The sequence below is a fragment of the Artibeus jamaicensis genome, unplaced genomic scaffold, assembly GCF_021234435.1.
Source record: "Artibeus jamaicensis isolate MK-2021 breed Jamaican fruit bat unplaced genomic scaffold, CSHL_Jam_final contig_464, whole genome shotgun sequence".
In the NCBI taxonomy this organism is placed as follows: Eukaryota; Metazoa; Chordata; class Mammalia; order Chiroptera; family Phyllostomidae; genus Artibeus; species Artibeus jamaicensis.
This window is the reverse complement of record NW_026521842.1, coordinates 13,009,302-13,028,005: the sequence shown is the minus strand read 5'-3', so window position 1 is coordinate 13,028,005 and position 18,704 is coordinate 13,009,302. Positions and strand designations below refer to the sequence as shown.

General features: G+C 57.9%; 1 protein-coding gene across 3 annotated transcripts in view; it reads right to left on the bottom strand.

Moving 5' to 3' along the window:
- BCAR1 (BCAR1 scaffold protein, Cas family member) overlaps nt 1–15,228 on the bottom strand; it is a 38,072-nt gene extending 22,844 nt beyond the window's left edge. Inside the window, exon 1 of one of the 3 annotated variants that reach the window (XM_053666660.1) lies at nt 15,050–15,228. In XM_053666660.1, coding sequence (XP_053522635.1) covers nt 15,050–15,061 — 12 coding nt within the window. In that variant the 5' untranslated portion in view covers nt 15,062–15,228. Of the gene's footprint in view, nt 1–2,445; nt 2,609–15,049 lie in introns of those variants that run through there. The other 2 variants (XM_053666659.1, XM_037144757.2) reach the window with 2 other exon arrangements.
- Nucleotides 15,229–18,704: the final 3,476 nt, after the last annotated feature.

The window sequence follows — 18,704 nt, the reverse complement described above, 5'->3', positions numbered from 1 at the left end:
GTGCCCCCAATGAGGGGCGCGCACACGGGGCAGAGCAGACTCCTGGATACAATCCTGTGCCTCGGTCTCCCCATCAGTACCATCTGTATGACTGGTAAAGAGGGGAGCTGTCTCAGGGGCCTTTCCTGCTCCGACAGGATGCCCTGGTGTCACTGCCCCTACTTCAGCTGCTCTCCCAAGCTTAGAGCGCTGGAGCCCGCCCACAGCGCTCCCACCTGTGCTCAGCACAGTCATGGCCAGAGGCATCATGTCTCCTCCCTGAGTGTAGCTGAGAGTGATTCTCCTGCCCTGCCTCCACCCAGTTCCCACTGGGCTCCTTCCTTGCCCAGGGCAAGCGGGTAGTTGCTCCCAGTGCCAGGAGGGCATGTCAGCAGCTCTGCCCAGACCTCCCTTCCCTGCAGGCTCCACCTGTACCCAACCCTGCTCTTGCTCCTCAAGCACCCGGCACACACCTGCTCTTCTAGGTCAGCCCTGCAACCCTCAACCCCCGACATCACTTCTCCACTCCAAAAAATAATGGGCAGAGAGAGTGTATCCTCAAGCCCAGGAAGATGAGGAATACCTCCCAGCCTGGCTGAGCTCCGCAGGGGAGCCCAGAGAGTACCTCCCCATCTACCCCCTTCCTCACAGTAGGGGTGCGAGAAAGCAAACTCCACGTTCTCAAGATGGATGAGAGAGCCTCAACTTCCAGTCTAGGATGAGACCCCAACATCTCCACCCAGCTCTAATCCTCCCACTCTCCCCCACACACACCCAGCGCTCAGCAAATCTCAGCTTCTCCAACTCCCTGAAATGGCCCTGCGCTCTGCCTAGCGCAGCTCCAACAAGGGGCTGGGAGCCTGGGCTACCAACGCCCGAAAATTAGTTCGTCTGTACCCTGACCCTGCGCCTGCACTGAACCTGCGGAGGCTGGAACCCTGGGGTCACGTGCGCCCCAAGCTCCTGCAGCTAGGATCCAGCTTCTACCTCCGCGTTTGCAACCAGGGTAGGTGCAGGCCGTGTCCCCAGTCCTGGAATCCAGCACAGGCGGGCCGGAGTGAATCATTAACCGGCCCCAAGCTATCGCACCGCCACGTACTTGCTCGCCCAGCCCGTAATCCCTAACCTGGGGGCAGCGCAGCTCGAAATACACAAGAAGGAACACACCAAGGCACATCATAATTACATTAGCCAAAATTAAAATGAAGGAGAGAATTCTAGAAGCAGCAAGAGCTAAGGGGACAGTCACCTACAAAGGAGTCCCCATCAGACTGTCAGTGGATTTCTCAAAAGAGACCTTACAGGCAAGAAGGGGCTGGAAAGAGGTATTCCAAGTCATGAAAACCAAAGACCTACAACCAAGATTGCTCTATCCAGCAAAAGTTTCATTTAGAATGGAAGGACAGATAAAGTGCTTCTCAGGTAAGATCAAATTCAAGGAGTTCATCATCACCAAGCCCTTATTATATGAAATGTTAAAGGGACTCATCTAAGAAAAAGAAGTTAAAGAAACATGAACAGTGAAAGGACAACAAACTCACAGTTATTAACAACCACACCTAAAACAAAAGCAAACTAAAAGGACAGCTAGATCAGGAGTGGAAACATAGAAATGAAGATCTCAAGGAGGGTTAGCAACAGGGGAGTGGGAGGAGGAGAAGGGGGGAGAAGGTACAGAAAATAAGTAGCATAGACAGTATATAGAAAATAGATGGGGGGGCAAGAATAGCATGGGAAATATAGAATCTAAAGGACTTGAGACACATGGTCATAAACTAAAGGGGGGGTAATGGTGGGGATGGGGGTAGGGTGGAGGGGAATGGAGGGGGGGAATAGAACTGTAACAGCATAATCAATTAAAAAAAAGGCAAAAAAATAAATAAAGAAAGAAAACTGATTATTCACCAGAAAAAAAAAAAAAAAGAAAATACACGGATGGACCAACAGACTGACCATCACCCCACTTCCTGGAAAGTCAAGCCTCCTGGAAGTTCACGCTCTAGGGACCCAGGATCCCTCCCCGTAGCCAAGGAAACTGAGGCCAGGGCTCGAAGTTCCAAGGTCATTGACAAGGCAGCGTCTGGCCGGGGGAGAGCGGGCCTCCCGCCAGCAACTTTCCCGGATCCAGGAACTTTCTACCGGCCAGTAGCCCCTGAGTCCGGGCCGCTTCTAACCGCCCCCAGGTCGCGCAGGCTCTGGGATCCTCAGCAGTTATCGCCTCCCGGCAATCGGTCAGGGACGGGAGGCGGGTCCAGGGCCTTGGACCCCAACTTTTTAGGGCCCCTCACGGAGGCTCTGGCGGCAGGCGATTCCCAGGACCCACAGATCCAGCAGGAAATGCCACTCGCTTAACTCTCTCCGGTCTGGGCCTGCCCCGGGCACGGGCAGAGCAGTACCCTCGAAGCCGGTGCACGGACCCGGCTGTACTCCCAGGCGCAAGTACCCCACCCCGCCCACCGCACTCACCAGGTAGTTCATTCTGTCCTGCGAGCTGGCCTGAGGCCCTGGCTCCCCGCAGGGACGCACACCTTGCTACCGCTCTCGGAGTTCCAAGCGCACCGCAGCCGCCCCAGTCCGTCCGCCGCCTGAGCCACTACCCCTGCCACTGCAGTCACCACCCAAAGCGGATCCCACCTCGCTCCGCCCGCAGCTAGGCCTGGCCAGCCCAGCGGGCTCCCGGCATGCCCAGCCGCGTGCGCCCATTGGACGCTGTGGTTCCCTATGCAAATGACCCGCCAGCCCATAGGGCGCGGGCTCGCGAGCACGCGGGCACGCGCCACCTAGTGCCTAGTGGGACCATCCCCCCACTTTCTACCAGCACCAAGCTCTAGGTGCCTTCCGAATGCCAGGCTTCAATCCTACTACGCGGATATCTCCTTTATTTTCAAATGCACTTCTCCAACTTCTACCATCGGGAAGAATGAGCTCCTCCTCGAAGGCCTAAGCAAATGCCCTTTTTTCTGGGCAGACTGCTGGGATTGCCACCCTCGGCACGCTACTGCAACCCCTGATGCGCCCACTTCAAGTCGATTTACACCTTCCATGCCCACAAACCCCAGACATTCCCCTCGTGTTCTTCTTGCCCTCAGACTCAGATCCGATGGCACGAAGAGCACAGCCCAACGCCCTACAGCCCTAATCGTGATTAATAACAACCACCGCATGGACTCAGGTCAGGCCTCCCATATACGAGCCCAGGAAATGAGAACTCATGGCAGGGAGGTTGGAGGATGAGGCTGGTCCGGTAATAACCAAGGGAGCACAGATCTGGGGTTCATCCTGTTCTACCAGAGGAGCTGTGTGGGAGGCTCCAGTCCATTTAAGGACTGGGGCTCACCAACTCCCACCTTCTCCACTTAATTGAATCCAGCCTCCTTAAATTGTTCCCCCCGCGATCTCAGTTCTGCTCTAGGAGCTCTGGCCCCATCTCAGTCCCTCAGTCAGCCCTGTCCAGGCCTAACACCCTATGCCCCAACGACTCATTTGTTTCGGCAACATGGTGGGGGGTCTGCAGAGAATGAAAGGGAAAGGAGCACCACCGTGAATGGGAACTGAGTGGAACTGTGTGGAACGTGCTTTAGTTCTCCCGAGTCCCCACTCTAAAAGAACCAAAAACTAGGCTGAAGGTCAATGACTGCCACCCCACACAGCAGGAGCAGGATGTACTGATCCCTGCACTGACTCAGGCTTGTACAATGGTCTGCACGGAGATCTAAGATGGAACCTGCTCCAGAACCGGTCAGTTTGGCGCTTTATCTCCAGACTCTTGGACAGTCAACATCCTGGGCTACTTGCTGCGTGCGTGGACACACTGCCAGGGAAGCAGCAGGACAGACCTGAGTTTAGCCTATAAAATACCTATAAACCCAGTGGATCCATGACTGCCCCTTCACTGGACACCCAGACCAGATGTGCCACCTTGGGCAGGCCCTCTCCCATCCGTATGAAGGGGCTGGGCTAAGGCAGCCCAAGTCTGGCTAGTCATAGGTCCCCTGGAGAGCTTGTTAAAAACACATTCCTAGGTTCCCCCTCTGGAAAAACCCTGTGGGAACCAGGACATCCGCCTTTCCGCAAAGGTTCTCAGGGAACCACTAGACAGAACTCACAGCATAAGGACTGGGGAAGGAGCAGTGGGATTTGGACACAATGTGACCAGAGTCCTCAAGGAGCAGAAAAACTTAGCTGCCACCCTGTGCCTTCCCCAAGACTGGCCCATGTGTCACCTTCAAAACAGCCTATTTTCCTGCAAAGAGCCGGCTCCCCGAGAAACACTGCCTAGGGCATCCCTCCTGCTTGCTCTCAGCAGCTGTGCCCCAAAGTCAGGCAGGGAACAGTGGGCCCCCCCCTACACCCTGACCCCCATCTCCAAACTGGCCAGTACCCAGGGTCCAAGGGAGCAGATCAGAAGCAGCTGGACCATGCGTGAGCATCTGTCTGTGCCGGGGGATAGAGGGGACCTTTGGGTTTTCCACAGGCCACACTCCTGTAAGGGGAGGGGCGGGGAGCAGGCCTCACAGCCAGGCAGTGTCCTGCAGTCAGGTCTCTGCGGGGATGGGAGGGGGACACAAATGCCCTGGCCCTCAATTCTGTCCTAGCAGGCCTAGGGAGGGAGGAGGCGCCTGGCTGGGAACAAGGGAATGGGAAAGAAAGACCCTCCAGTCTCTGGAGTTGGATTAGAGCGGCCCTGGGGGCAGGGCTACCGGTGTGGGGGCGGGCCGGGGGAGGGAACCCAGCTCCAGGCTGAGGCATTTCAAAAATTTGCTCTTTTTCTACTTAAACTCCCTCCCCCCAAGCCTGTGCCTCCCAGAATGGCATTTCCGCTTTGGAATCAAGGCTCTAGGATCTGTGCCCCTCTGTGCTGGAAGGAGGGGAAGAGGAATGCTCCTTCTCAGGCCTACGGGGCGGTGGGGGGGGGGGCATGGAGGGTGGGATGCAGTGGGCAGGCTATGGCTGGGGCGTATGGGGGAGCAGACCCTCCTGAGTTGACTGCTAAGGTGCTCAACTGTGACACAGCCCACAGACCAGCCTCCATGTGGCCCTGGGCCAAGGCTCTATGATCACATGGTCATTTCATGACCGCAGCAGTTCTGCCAAACGGGCTCCACAATTAGCCCCATTTTCCAGATGAAGAGGTTAAGACCCAGTTTACAGCCACTTTGCCCCATCCTATGGACTCCCAGCCACAGAAGGGGCAGTGCTGGTATCCAGGGACAGAAGGGTGGGACTACCAGACTGCAGGCCACCCTGTCTACTCCCTCCTGTCCGCACCTTCTGGACAGGGTGGGAAGGGAACCGAGGAGCAGGGGAAGTCAGGCTCAGAAAGCCAAGGGCTCTGTAGTACTCAGAGACCCCAAAGGACAGGCAGCTGAGAACCGGGGCCAGTACTACTCCCCACGCAGGCCCAACCCCACACGGGTGCCGGGGACCGTGCGGACAGGAGGGAGAGCAGCTGTGTGATGAGGAGGAGCTGAGGAGGTGTTGCTGGTGGAGATGCAGGAGTGGTACCCGGCCGCCCACCCTGGGAGCAGCCTGGCGCCTCCAGCCAGGACGGAGCTGAGCCCACAGGCTAGAGGGTGATGTCACCAATCCCTCCCACTGGGGCCTGGAATGGAGCTATCTGTACAGAAACACGGTGGGCCCAGCACATGGGGACACTGGGTCTCATCTGTCCGTTAAAGTGTCCCCCGGGGTGACGGCTGCTGCTGCTCCCAGACCCGAGGTGGGAAGAAGAGCTTGGGACCCAGCTCCCACTCTCTGGGCTTTCTAGGTCTTATTCTTCAAGTTGGACCCATTGCACAATGAATAATTCTTGCTTCAGGCCAACAATGTCTGTTGACAGCATTTATAACTGCACACAAAGGGGGTGGGGCTACCATGCCCGACTATAGGGGATTGGTGAGGCAACCATGGCCTCTCAATGCAATATTGTGCAGCTATTAGGATGGCTACTTTCAGAGACCAAAATCATGCAAGACAACGCCCACGACAACGGGAGTGAAAGGAGCGGGCTCCAAGGGCTTGCACGGGGACCACGGGCAGCCCCTTTCCCTCCTAAAGCCTTGGCTTTCCCAGTAGCACAGGAGGGTGGCTAGATGGGCCGGCGGATGGCCGGCTCTGGGAGTAACAGCAGGAAAGGATTTCCTGAGACCGGAGGTGAGTGCTGCCAGCCCCAGGGACAGGAAGAAATGATGTATCTGGAGGCCCACAGAGTGAAGCCTTCCCCCTGGGCCCCACCATTCAACTTTGGCGAGCTCAAAACGAGCCTCGGAGCTGGAGCCAGCTCTGCATGGGTGACGCCTGCTGATGGCCCGCATTGATGGCCTGGACAAGAGATGAGCCCAGCTGCTTCAAGAACTGCTAACACAGCCCTGACTCGTATGGCTCAGTTGGTTGGGCATCATTCGTAAAGTGAAAGGCTACAGGTTCAATTCCTGCTCAGGGCATGTGCCTGGGTTGCAAGTTGGGTTGCAGGTTTGATCCCTGGTTGGGGTGTGTACCAGAGGCAATGGATTGATGTTTTCCCTCTCACTTTGATGTTTCTCTCCCTCTCTTTCTCCCTCCCATGCCCTCTCCCTAAAAAAAAAAAAAAAAAAAGAACCATTAACACAGGCTGGACATGGGCCTGGCTGCCACCCTGGGGACCAGGATAAAACTATCACTACTCAGAGGTTCCCAGGGGCAGGGCCTTGCCCAAGTCACACTGGCAGAAAGTGGCAGAGCTGCAACCGTAACCCAGCTACCCAGACATGTTCTGCTGGAGAAGCCCCCGGGGACCCCAGACAGAGCAGCAGGTGCTCTCTCGGGTGGGTGCTAGAGCTGTGGGCCGTAAAGAGCTTTCCTACTGTCCCCTGCTCCTCCAGGGTACAGTGACCAACAGAGCAGCTGTCATTACAGTGGGGATTCTGACTCTGGGAGGTGGGCAGACCCCAGAGTCGGAGCCAAATCCCTCCCCAGGCACCGCCTCCTGGGGCAGGATGGCTCTAGCCCTGCCCTTCCCGTCAGTATCCACCAGGCCAGTGGGCAGAGGCTTGGATGCAAAGGCAGGGTCAGGATCAAAGGTGTGGGGGCAAAGCGACCAGGTGCAGGGATGTAGCTGGGGAGGGGAACTGGGTTTGGGCAGAGGGCAGACTGGCCTCCCAGGCCCAGGCCGGGATCCCAGCAACCTCAGTGCCCCCCGCCTTCCTGCATTTCCCTCCCTACCCACTCTGGCTCTTTCGAGGAACTGGAAGGAGGAGCATTCTCTCCTAATTGCTTTTTTCATTTGAAAATTAAAAAGCAGCAAGGTACCTGTAGAAAAGGGCCTGCTTCAGAAAGGGGCTCTGCTCACAGCAGACCCAAGGCTGGGTGGGGGGCATGGGCAGGCTGGGCCCTGGGGCACTTCCCAGGGGCCCTTTACCCTACTCACGGTGCTGACCCCAGTATTCTCAGTGCCCCCTTCTCTTCTGTAGCCCCCTCTTCCACTCTCCAGGTGGAGGGCCTCCCTGGGAGCTGTCCTGTAGTCAGGAGCCCCAAGTGTGCAGTGAGAAAGCTGGGGCCTGGTTGCACTTGCCCTACCTCTGGCACTTGCCCTACCTCTGGCACTGGGACACCGCTCCTGGAGCCCTGACCGGCACCCTCGGACACTGCCTGGAGGGGGAAGGGGGCTGGCAGAGGCAATGAGGGTGGGGAAGAGGGGCTGGGTCCCAGCTGGAGGATGGGCAGGTAGGAGGAGGAGAGGCACGGAGACAGGTGCCTGTCCTCGGAGAGAAAGATTTGCTGGTGGCTGTCCAGCTTGGGCTGGGCTGGCAGGGACAAGGGCGTGGTCGAGAGGCTGGCCCCAGCCCACCATCTGCTCTTGCCTCTCCCCATAGCAACCAGCCCCAGCACATCAGGGCAGTGGAGGGGCGGTGACTTCACTTCACATGCCATCTGCTGTCCCCCCACAGCCTGCTTCCAGAGGAACACAGGTGCCCACACCCACAGAGACCGACAGAGACCCACAGGGACCCAGAGACATGCACGGAAGGGTAGAACAGGGCTGCCCGGCACTCAGCTGGGACAGGTGGGTCAGGCAGCCAGCGGTGTTGCCAGAGGGGACTCTGGGGGCAGTGGGCTCTGAGGGCAATGGGGTGAGAATACAGGAGGTAGTGGATACAGAGCTGAGGCAGCCACTGGCAAGGTGCTGCTTTTTCCCCCTCCTCAGGCCCCGCTGTGGAACATCCCACCTGTACCCGCTCCAACCTACGGAGAAAGGTTGTCCTCCCGTGTGTCCCAGGGCAGAACGTTAAAGATTCCAGCAGGCATGGGGTCCTCAGCCCAGCACTGCAGCCTCAGTGTGTGCATCTGTTAAGTATGACTACCACCAGCAGCCTGCCCATCACCAGGTCACCAGGCTGAAGGCACAGCTGCACCTGGTGTCCCCAGCACACCCCTGTCCCTCCCCATCACCACATACCAGCCCCGCCCTGCCAGGAACCAGGGTGGGGGTGCCCTGCACTCGGCCCTCCCTGCTCTCCTGGCCCCTGCTCAGTTGCCCTGAGCTTCCCCAGCCCCTGAGCCACAGGAGGAACAAAACCTCAGGTGAGCCCTTGCCCCTGCAGATCCGCCAGCCAATGGGGAGCGTTGGGCAGGGTCTCCCGGGCAGGCGTGTAGGGCGTGGGGAGCGGTTAGTTGTGGGCTCTGTCACATGATTACGTGTGCTGGTCATTCCCTTGGCACCTATTCTTTACTAGGATACGGCTGCCTGGAAACCAGGTTTCTGGGAACTGACACTCTAGGGTGTGTGTTGGTGGGGCAGGCGGCCAACGTGAACTCCTGAACGAACGTCTGCATCTGCGTGGTCAGGAACCTGAAGGAGAGTGGAGGGATGGCGGCGAGGGGACTTTACACAAGGTGCCTGGCGGGGGGGCTCTCTGCGGAGGTGGCATTTGAGCAGATGTGTGAATCTTTTGCTAACACTTATTATGCAGAAAAAGTAACAGCAAAGATTTATAAAAATAGCACAGGCTGCCAACTCCCTCGGTGTGAAGAGCAGAGCTTGAGGTGTTAGGGACTCAGGGAGCAGCTTCCAAGCAATCCCCCCCCCCCCCCCGCCAGGATGAGCTTTGTGAGAGGCGGGGCCTCCACTGGGCGGGGCCTCCCAGAGTTGAAGCAGGTGCAGCCTGGGGTGTCTACCCCTGCGGGCGGGCAGGCAGCCCAGGAATCTGGGGAGGGCGGAGGATCTGGTTGGCTCCCAGGACAGCCTCCATCCTCTCCTGTGCTCTGCTCTTCTAGAAGCCTCCCCACTCTGGGGTCTCTGGAGTAGAAAGGGGCCTCGGAGAAACACAAGTGACCCCAAAACCTAAGATGCTTCCCCCCATGGGCGACTTGGAAAGAGAGAGTTCAAACCCTCGATACCTGGGGAGAGCTGTGAACAGGAAGGTGTGTGGTCGCACCACTTTCGGGACAAGCACGTACGTAGCAGGGCAGCCAGGATTTGGTGGCACAGACGACTCCCTGGCATGTCTCACGGCACATAATTGGCTATCAGGTCTTACAAAAATACGGACAACACCGTGCTCCAGGGCTCAAAGATACACGGCACACAAAAACTGCAGACAGATACCCATCAGCAAGAGAACGAGTAAATACATAACTTCACATTCGTAAATGGAACACTACTGGGAAGGTGGGTCAGGGAGCCAGCAATGAAAAAAAGGAAAGAAAACTGGTAGGCACCACGTGGGTGAAAACCTCAAACCTGTTACGCTGAAGGAAGGGAGCCAGACCCCAGCGAGTGCGTACTCCCTGCTTCCACTCACGTAGAGTCCAAGAACAGGTAACTCTAAGCCACGGTAAGGGCGTCAGAACGTCGGCCACCTGACAGGGCACTCACCGGCTTTCTGAGGGGACGGAGACATCCTGATGTGACCGATGATTTTACATGGGGTTTACATCAGTCAAAACCCACCCAACTCTACACATAACTTCTATCCATTTCACTACATGGAAAATCAACCCGGAGAGAGTCTCAACTGGCAAAACTGAAACGAAGCACAGAGGAAAAAGTACGCGGCATTAAGAATACCAAAAATAGGTACCACAGTCCTAGACCCACCGTGTTACCCTTTTTGCCCTGGCCGCCAGGGAGCTTAAAATTAAACCTGTATGCCTACCTTCTCCGTATTATACATAGTTCTGGACCTTTGGAGGATCTCAGACTGTTTCTGTCTTTCACTATAATCGGCTTTAAATCCTTCTTGGAACTTGGAGGGGTTTAAATAAGGTAAAATGGCCGAAAGCTTTCTGAGCCTCTAATCTCCCCTAGAGAAGGGATCAACCCTAGAGCCAAAACTTGTGACCCTCTCTCCTGCCAGAGAGGCGCCGTCACCACCTCTCCTGAGGTCGCTAGCCTGTCCCCAGCTCTTTTTCCTTTTCTTGAAGAGGAGACACTGGCCAGCACACGGTGACTAAGAGGAAGGCAAAGAAACGGTGGTTTGACCAGGACGCAGCCACAGGGAGCAGCAGTGAGGAGGCCAGGTGGGGGCAGGGAAGACAGTGGGCACAGAGGGGAGGGGACAGGCGCAGGCGCGGCGGACTGTGCGGAGCACAAATGCCGCTGGGCGATGCGAAGTGGGGCTGGTAGTCACAACCTCGCAGCCTGCCTGCCTTACCTGCAGGATCGAGCCCCTCCCTTAAGGTACTGGGACCCACCTCAGGGGTGCTCTCTTTCCCGCCAAGGGCCCTGCCCACCCCTGGAGGACTCAGGGCAGGGTGTCTGCCTGGCCTAGGACAGGGTGGACCAGCTGGTTGCCCCACTGAAGGCCACTTGGCAAGGTGAGGTTAAGACCTATCCATCCAAGGCTTATCCAAGGCTCAAGAGGAACAGGTCCTGCAGGCAGGCCAGGGCAGGGGAGGGGCCACGGCCATCCCACCACAGAGGCCTTGAGAACCACACGCAGCAGAGAGAAAGGAGCACTGGAGGTGGACTGCACAGGCCTGGAGAAGCGTTGTGTGGGAGCCAGGAATGGGTCCTGGCCACTGTACCAGCCGACGGAGGCAGGATAAAGATGACAGCCTCAACAACAGTAGCTGCTGTGACCGACCAGCCTCTTACTAAGAGCTTTCTGCAAGCCTTGCCAAGTTTTCACAAAACCCCGAGAGCTCAGTGCTGTTCACATCCCCATAACGTGGATGAGGAAACAGGTTCAGAAACTCATTCGAGGTGTCGATGATCCAGCACCGTGTGGTCTACACCCCTCGCCTTCAAGCCACCAAACGCCCTCCCCACCGGCAGCAGCCTCTCTGAGGGTCCCACTCAGCCGCCCCAACAACACTTCTGGGACAGAGGCTAAAACACCGGCTCTCAGTGCGGAGACACAGCCGCCTGTCTGCAGGGGCCCCTCAGTACTCCCAGGGACAGACGCATCCTTGGCAGGCGGGCCGGGCAAGCTGGGGCCATGAGGTGGAGAGAGAAGAGCCAGGCCGGCCTGGGTCCTACTCTGAGGAAGCCTGCGGTCTCCCGAGGGAGCCTGACAGCTACTGAATGTCCCCAATGGTAAATGCACAGTCACAGACACGGGTCCCAGAGGACTTCTCAGGGATACTGCCCTCAGCCTGGGCACTTGAGAGTGAGCACGAGCAACCTGCTGAGTCCAGCAGCAGCAGGAGATCACCTCCTACACGGAGAGGGCCAGGCAGGGCCAAGCCGGGTGGGAGGAGGGGAGGTGGCAGGAGGGGCATGCCACGTGCTTCAGAGACTGAACCGAGGACTTTGGACCTGGACACTGCCTCTCACCACTGTTCCCTTCTGAGCCCATCCTGCCAGGCTCCAGATGTCCATGGCCTGGCTGCCCCGGCCAGTGCCTCCTCGCTCCCTAGCCAGCTCTTCCCTCATAGCATTGGCTGACGCAGAGCCACGCACAAGGGGCCCCGGGATCATTGGTGGAGGTTCAACCAGGTGCCACCCCTGGTCCGCGGGTCTCCATCGACCACTGCTGGGGCCGCACGGGGCTAGACCCACCCTGCCGCACAGCCCTGGGCAAGCTGCCTCTTCTCCCAGGGGTGCTGAAGGGGTTACACAAACTCATGCTTGGAAAGCCATAAGCAGAGGGTCGGTCTCTCAGCAGACTTGGCCTCTGTGGACAACTCAACAAGCCACAACCCCCACAATTAGAGAGGCCACACCGGATGACGCTTGCTTTCTGGCTTTGGATCCTGCCAAACTTTGTTCCCACCCTGGCTCTGTCTCTCAGTGGCCATGCGACCCTGGCAAGACACAGGTCCTCCCTGAGCCTGTGAAGCCCTGAGCCCAGCACCTGGCACACAGGTCGGCACCCTCACTCCTTGAAAGGACCCATCATCCCTCAGCAAAGGAGCAGAAGAGGGGCTAGAGTGGCTGAGCCCATTTCACAGGTAGGAAACAAGAGGCAGGACAAACAACAGGGAACTTCTCTACAAGCTGGAAGCTGGATTGTTACCTGACAGTGCCAAGGGACAGCCAGCACCTTCACTCCTAAACACAGATCATGCCAGTGCCTGCCAGGGGTCTGAAGTGCGTGGCGCAGCCCTTTTCCTTTCAAATGCTTCCTGTCTCCCCAGAGGCAAGAGACAGGCCCGAGGCACCAGGTGTCCATACCCAAAGGAAGGCAGAGGTCAGAGCTCAGCCCGGAAGAGCGTCTCCAGGGGCTGCGTGAGCCCTGCCCTCAGCTCAGGGCGTAGGAAGGAGCACGGCGCGGGGAGTCAGCAGGACCCTATGTGCCTTCCCCTTTCTGGGGCCCAGACCCTGTGTGGGTTAAAAGACAGAGAGAGATTGGCTGATCCCCGGAGGGGTGCTCATACTTTAACCTGGCCAGCCCCAGTCTCTTCTCTCCCCGCCATCACCTCCCATTCCATTCTGAAGCATCTTGTAATTTCTGTGAGCCAAAGTGCCTGCGTCAGCCCCATCCAGGAAAAGACTGCCCAAATGAACGGGTGTGCTTAAAGCCCGAACGTGTCTGTGAGTACCACATGGGAAGTCACTCTTCTGGGTTCCAAGAGCAGGGCTGGAGCAGGCAGCTTGGCCTGGAAGCCTTCAAGGCGCCTCACCACTTACCAGCACATGAAAGCAATTTTCTGAACATTTCATCGCTGCTCCAGAATTGAACTTGTCCTCCCAGCCCCACCAGCTAACACACTGCCCAGGGTCCAAAGTGAGAGCCTGGGTGATTTGACAGCCCCGCCACACACAAGACAGATGGTGAGACCCCTGCCAACCCATGCAGAACCCCCAAGGGCTACGGCTGCAGGCAGGAGGGTGGGAAGTGATTTGGAGCTGGCAACGGTGTGGATGGACCAAGCAGACCTCGGCTGCCGGGCTCCACAGCAGGGATCTACACACTGCCTGTCTGCCCAGGTCGCACTCGGACCCTGGCCTTCCTGCCATCCCTCTCTTGTCACTGTGAGGGGTTTGGGTGCCATCCCGGACTCCGTGTCCAGGCTTCTGCTGCCACTGACTGCGGACGACCAAACCAGATCAAATGCAGACCTCCCAGAAGGAGGCCCATCCAGGCTCTGATGTGGCCTGAGTCACATTCCCTGCTCACGACTGCCCTAGAGACCCAGGCCCCCAAGCAGTCCACTCCATCCCTCCGGCCAGTGCCCACGTGGTCAGGGCAGGGCCCCAGAAAAGATCCAGAGGTTTGCAGGAAAGCAGAGCGGGAAAGAAGGGCCTGGCAGGTCCTTTTCTGTCTTCCCCCTTTTTTTCTTTCTAAAGAGGAGGCAATTATGCTCTGAACTAGAATAAATGGTTGGCGGGGGGCGGGGGGGGGGGGCGTTCACATCAGCACTGCCAGGAAGCCCTAATTTCTTCATCTGTAACTGTGCATTACCACTTCTGGAGGCGGACAGGACTTGGGCATCTTTAATTCCATAATAACAATGCTTTGCACTTACACAGCATCTCTCCTCCAGTAATCCCTGAGGTGGTTAATTAAGAGGCCGCTTGCCCTGCCAGAAAGCCCCAACTGTCTGCTTCACCGTTAAGGATGGGGTCCCCCAGGTGAGGAGGGGTCCCGGGAACAAGGCCTGGTAGACGGACGTGCTGGCCCACTGCCCCATCCTGTCAGAGGGAAAGGCCCCAGCTCATCAGAGAAACAATGGCTGGAGGCCACGGATCCCTAGCCTGCTGACAGTACCCGTTCTGTGAAGGGCTCTGAGCGTCCGTCGCTACCTCAGCCTGTCCCCTTGTAAAGCAGGCTGGGGCCTGCACCTGGGGTCCGGTGACTGTGGGTAGGTGGGATCACCTGCCACCTTCAGGTGGTGGGGCCCAGATGCCTCCAGATGCCACTGGCCTAAGTGTGGAGCCCCAGCCTAGAGGCTGCCCGAGCTTGCCTGCTGGGCCAGGAAGAGGGGGTGTCAGAAAAGAAAAACTCCCAAGGCTAGGAGGAAGAAAGGGAACTGGCCCTGCACCCTTAGGGGCTTAGCAGCAGAGGAAAACTTCTTAGGAAAGTAAATACATCAGCCATTCTGGGGACCTGGCACAGACTGCACAGGGCCAAACCGTCCTGGGGGGTCCTTGGGGGTCCCGGGGGACGGGTGTCTTCAGAGAGATACAGACCTGCAGCCAGGCCTGGCCATCCTAGTGAGGTCCCTGGAGCACAACAGGGCAGCTATCCTTGGGAGACGTCACAGACCTTCCCCGCTCACCCGGCCCAGGGGCCCTGGCTGGGGCTCCCAGAGAGCGGCAGAGATCTCTCCCCACTGGGCCTGGCCATCCTGGTGGAGAAGGGGGTCCTGGGGGACAGCACGGGACTCCTGCCTGGCCCAGCTGTCTCAGGGGTTTCCCAGGGGCCAACAAAGACCCCTGCAAACCCAGCCGTCCTGGGGCTCTCCCTCAGGGGAGCGCACAGACCCCATCGACCGGTCTCTCCAGGGACAGAAAGAAAGGCAGGGGCAGAGAGACGGCCGACACCCCCAAGCTGCCCCCAAACCCCGACCCCAGAAAGCCCAAGTGGGGGGCGGTGGGCAACCCTCAGCTCGGGAACCCACGCGACATTAGGCCTGCAGCTGCCGGCGAGGTCGCAGGCCCGGCCGGGCGGCCGACCCGGGGTCTCGGCCGGCAGTCGGTACTCACCGGCACGGACATCTTGGTCACTGCTCCAGGGACCAGACGGGCAGCGGCGCCGGCCGGCTGTGGGCTCCCGTCCGCTGCGCCGCTCAGAGGACCGGGCGCGGAGTCCCGGCGCTCTCAAGGGTCCCCGCCGTCTCCTGCGCGCTCCGGGATCGGATGGGACAGTCCAGCGGCTCCCACCCTTGCTGCGCATGCGCCTTCCGTGCCATCCCTCCTCCCCTCTCCCCTCCCAGGCTGCGTTAAAGGCGAGGACCCTGGACTCCGGCATTTTTATGTCGGCCCAACGAGGCTCCGGGGCTCGGTTTCCACCCCTTATTCACCCTTCAAGGGCCACCTCGAATTGCACTATCTCCTGTTCACCTACCCGGTTCTGGAGATCAGAACCCTCACCCCCTATCTTGCCCAGCCCAGGGTGCTGGGCAACCAACCACTCTGTGTCTGAAGGCGATTGCACATCAGCAGAGCAGGGCTCCTAGAAACCCTTCTCACACCCTCAGCTGAAAGCCAAGAGACCCCGGTAACCCCCAGAGGCCCACCAGGGCTCTCTGCCTGCTCTGCGCTCCCCGCACTACCCTACCCGTCTTCTAGGGATGAGGAGCTCTGGACACCCCAGGAACAGCTGGCTCCTTGTTGGGTCACCCTGGCAGTTGGAGCTGGACTGGCTTTTAGGGAGGATCCTGCTTTCCCGTAACCCCCACAGAAGGATGACCCACAGACAGGGTACCTACACCCCTCAGGGTCCAGCCCTCAGACACTAGGAAACAGACATTCACCAGCCAAGCCTCCCTTTGCCCGGGTTTAATACCCCGATTCCTTCCTCTGCTGGGCCTCTGACGTGGTGTCCAAATAGACATGCCCCTGAATCCCCTCGCCCCTGCCAGGTGGACCTTGCTGCTCCAGCATATAACATGTAATAGGCTGAGGCTCTGTGACCCCTCAGCTACCCAAAGGCAGGACAAAGGCTCTGACCACTCTGTTCTGCTACCCACCACATACAGCCTGTCCCTGCTCCATGGTGGGTCTTCCTGGGCAAGGCTAAGGGGTGGGAGACCATTGCTACTGTGCAGGGCAGGAAGAGTGAGCCCCAAGGCCAAGGTTCCGGGGGCCAGGGCAGTGCCTGGGAAGGTCAGCACAGCAAACCACCCAGGGGAGGAAAGACAGAGCCAGTTCTGTCTCTCTATGGGGTTCAGCCCCTATGGTTCAGCCTCCACGAGGCTGGCACTAGCCTCAGCTCATGGGACACCTAGGGGCAGACAGATTTCTCTGTCTGCCCCCCAGGCCCCTAGGAAATCCGTGGGGGCAGGTACCCAGGGGGATGGGTTCTTTTGTCTGCCCGGTGTGCATGGCCAGGAGGCCCAAGGTGATTGAACGGAGGGAAGAAGCAATGGCAGGGGGTGTCTTCCAGACACCCAGATCGGCCCTCAGCTCCCGAACCTTAATATCCTCCATTAGCAGGTCATTCAGTGGAGTTGAGGCGGCTTTCCAGCCTTCTTCTCCAAGAGGTGGGGCTGCCTTGATCTTTCTCCCCAGGGTCCTGAGGAGAGTCCTAAGAGTGGCCACAGCAACGAGAGGGGAAGCAGATGTGCAAGCAAGGGGGAGACTGAGGCCTGCTGCCAGGTCCAGGGTCCAGCTCTTGGGTCAGTGAGCCAGGGTCCCTTCCTGCTCCAGCTGATGAGGGTTGCCCCTGCTTCACCCCTTGAGTAGGAGTTACCAGTTGTGGTACCTCAGTTTCCCCTGCCCAGGGCTTGGCAAGGGGTAGTTGGAGGGGGCAGACAAGGCCACAGGGAGCAGAGAGGGCTCTAGGCTGACAGCTGCCACCTCTTCAAAGGGCGCTCTGTGTGTGTCTGGCAGGCAGCCCTGCCCGTGCCCACCCGCCTGTGTCCCGCTGGCATGGGAGTTCCTGAGCTGGGGACGGCAGCTCAGCCTGGCGCCTGGGCTGCCAGCCACAAGTACTCGCTGTCTCAGAGGCCTCTGAGGCCACCCGGATCCCTCCCTTACTGAGCCTTCCTCGCCTCCTTCTTTCTCTCTTACTTTGGCTAAAATCTTATCACCCACTCTTTCTGTCTCCTCTCCCATCAACCCCATTTCTAGGTGCCTGGGAAAGGAAAGACCCCTTTCACACCCCTAGGTATGGGATGGGGGGTGAAATCCCAGGGGAGGGGTGCAGTGGGCACCAGGACCTTAACACCACCTAGTCCTCGCCTCCAGCTGACCTCCAATGTCTTCTTACAGCTGCTTATTGGCGGGGTGGGGGCATCACTAACTCTCCCCTAGCACAGAAAGAGGGATCTCTGGCCAGCCCCTCACTTACTCTAAGGCAAGAGACCCAGGGCCCTGGGTGTGGAGTTGGGGACAGATAGAGGAGCCCTGCCAGGGTACTAAGTGCCTTACCCCAACACTACCAGGTGTCTGTGGAAGCAAGGATGCTCTCTTACTAACCCCCCACCCCATTCCATTCCATTCCCCAGTCTCATCCCCAGAGGGCAAATCCTGCGTGACTCACTCTGTCCTCCCGACTAGCAGTTTGCCCCAGAAGCAACAGCTGGGCTGCCTGAGCAGGCGCCAGAACCCTAGGAGGATCCTTGAGGGCTTCCCAGGGCCCCAGGGAGACAGGGGTTGTGGCTGCTTCTGGCACTGGGAGGGAAGGGCGTTTGGACACAGGCACAGAGTAAATCTGGGCAGAGACAAGCTTCATCCCTAGCTCCCTGGCCTTGGTCCTCAGGACCTCGCTGTGTCTAGAGGGGCTGAGGTCTGCGGGGTGGTTCCTTCTGCTCTAACCCCACAGTGTAACCAGGGATCTTTCTGGCAGAGGAGCCCCAGACCTCAGAGGGTGCACTGAGTCCTCGGAGGTGCCTGAAGTCACCGTGTGATAGCCCTGCATTAGCACGGCACCGCTGTCACCACTGATGAAGAACCAACACTGACACATTCCTAGTAACTAATGCCGTGCTCTGTGCGGGCTGCCTCGGCTGTCCCTTACTGTCCTGTCCCTGTTCTAAGATCCCATCCAGGAACCCACATCACATTTAAGCATCATGTCTCCTTGGGTCTGTCTGATGTTTTCCTCATGGTTAGACTGGGGTTATGCCTTTCTCAGTACAGTGTACCCAGGCTACGCGGTACCAACAAGATTTATTGGTGTTGATGTTGACCTTGATCACCTGGCTGAGATCATGTTCGTCAGTGTCTCTGCTCTAAAGTGACTCTTCCCTCCCACTTCCTATGCTGTCCCCTTTTGGAGGGATTGAGGGGCTATGCTGCACCTTTGTAATTATTCTGTAATGGACATGTTTCTCTTCTGTATCCAATCACTTATTTATACCAGTGTGAACTCGTAGTTATTTTACACTTTGGATTACAATTCCATACTGCTTCATTTTCCTGCTCAAATTATTCCTGCTTTTGCTGTTGAGAGTTCTTTCAGTTGGTAAATAAGATTTTTCAAGAGAAGCTAGAAATCCAGATAATTGGGCTTTTTAAAATTAAGGTTTTACTTATTTATTTTTAGAGTGAGGGGAAGGGAGGGAGAAAGAGAGGGAGATAAACATTGATGTGAGAGAGAAACGTCGGTTGGTTGCCTCTCACATGTGCCCCGACCAGGGACCGAACCAGCAACCCAGGCGTGTACCTGATTGGGAATCAAACCAGCAACTTTTTG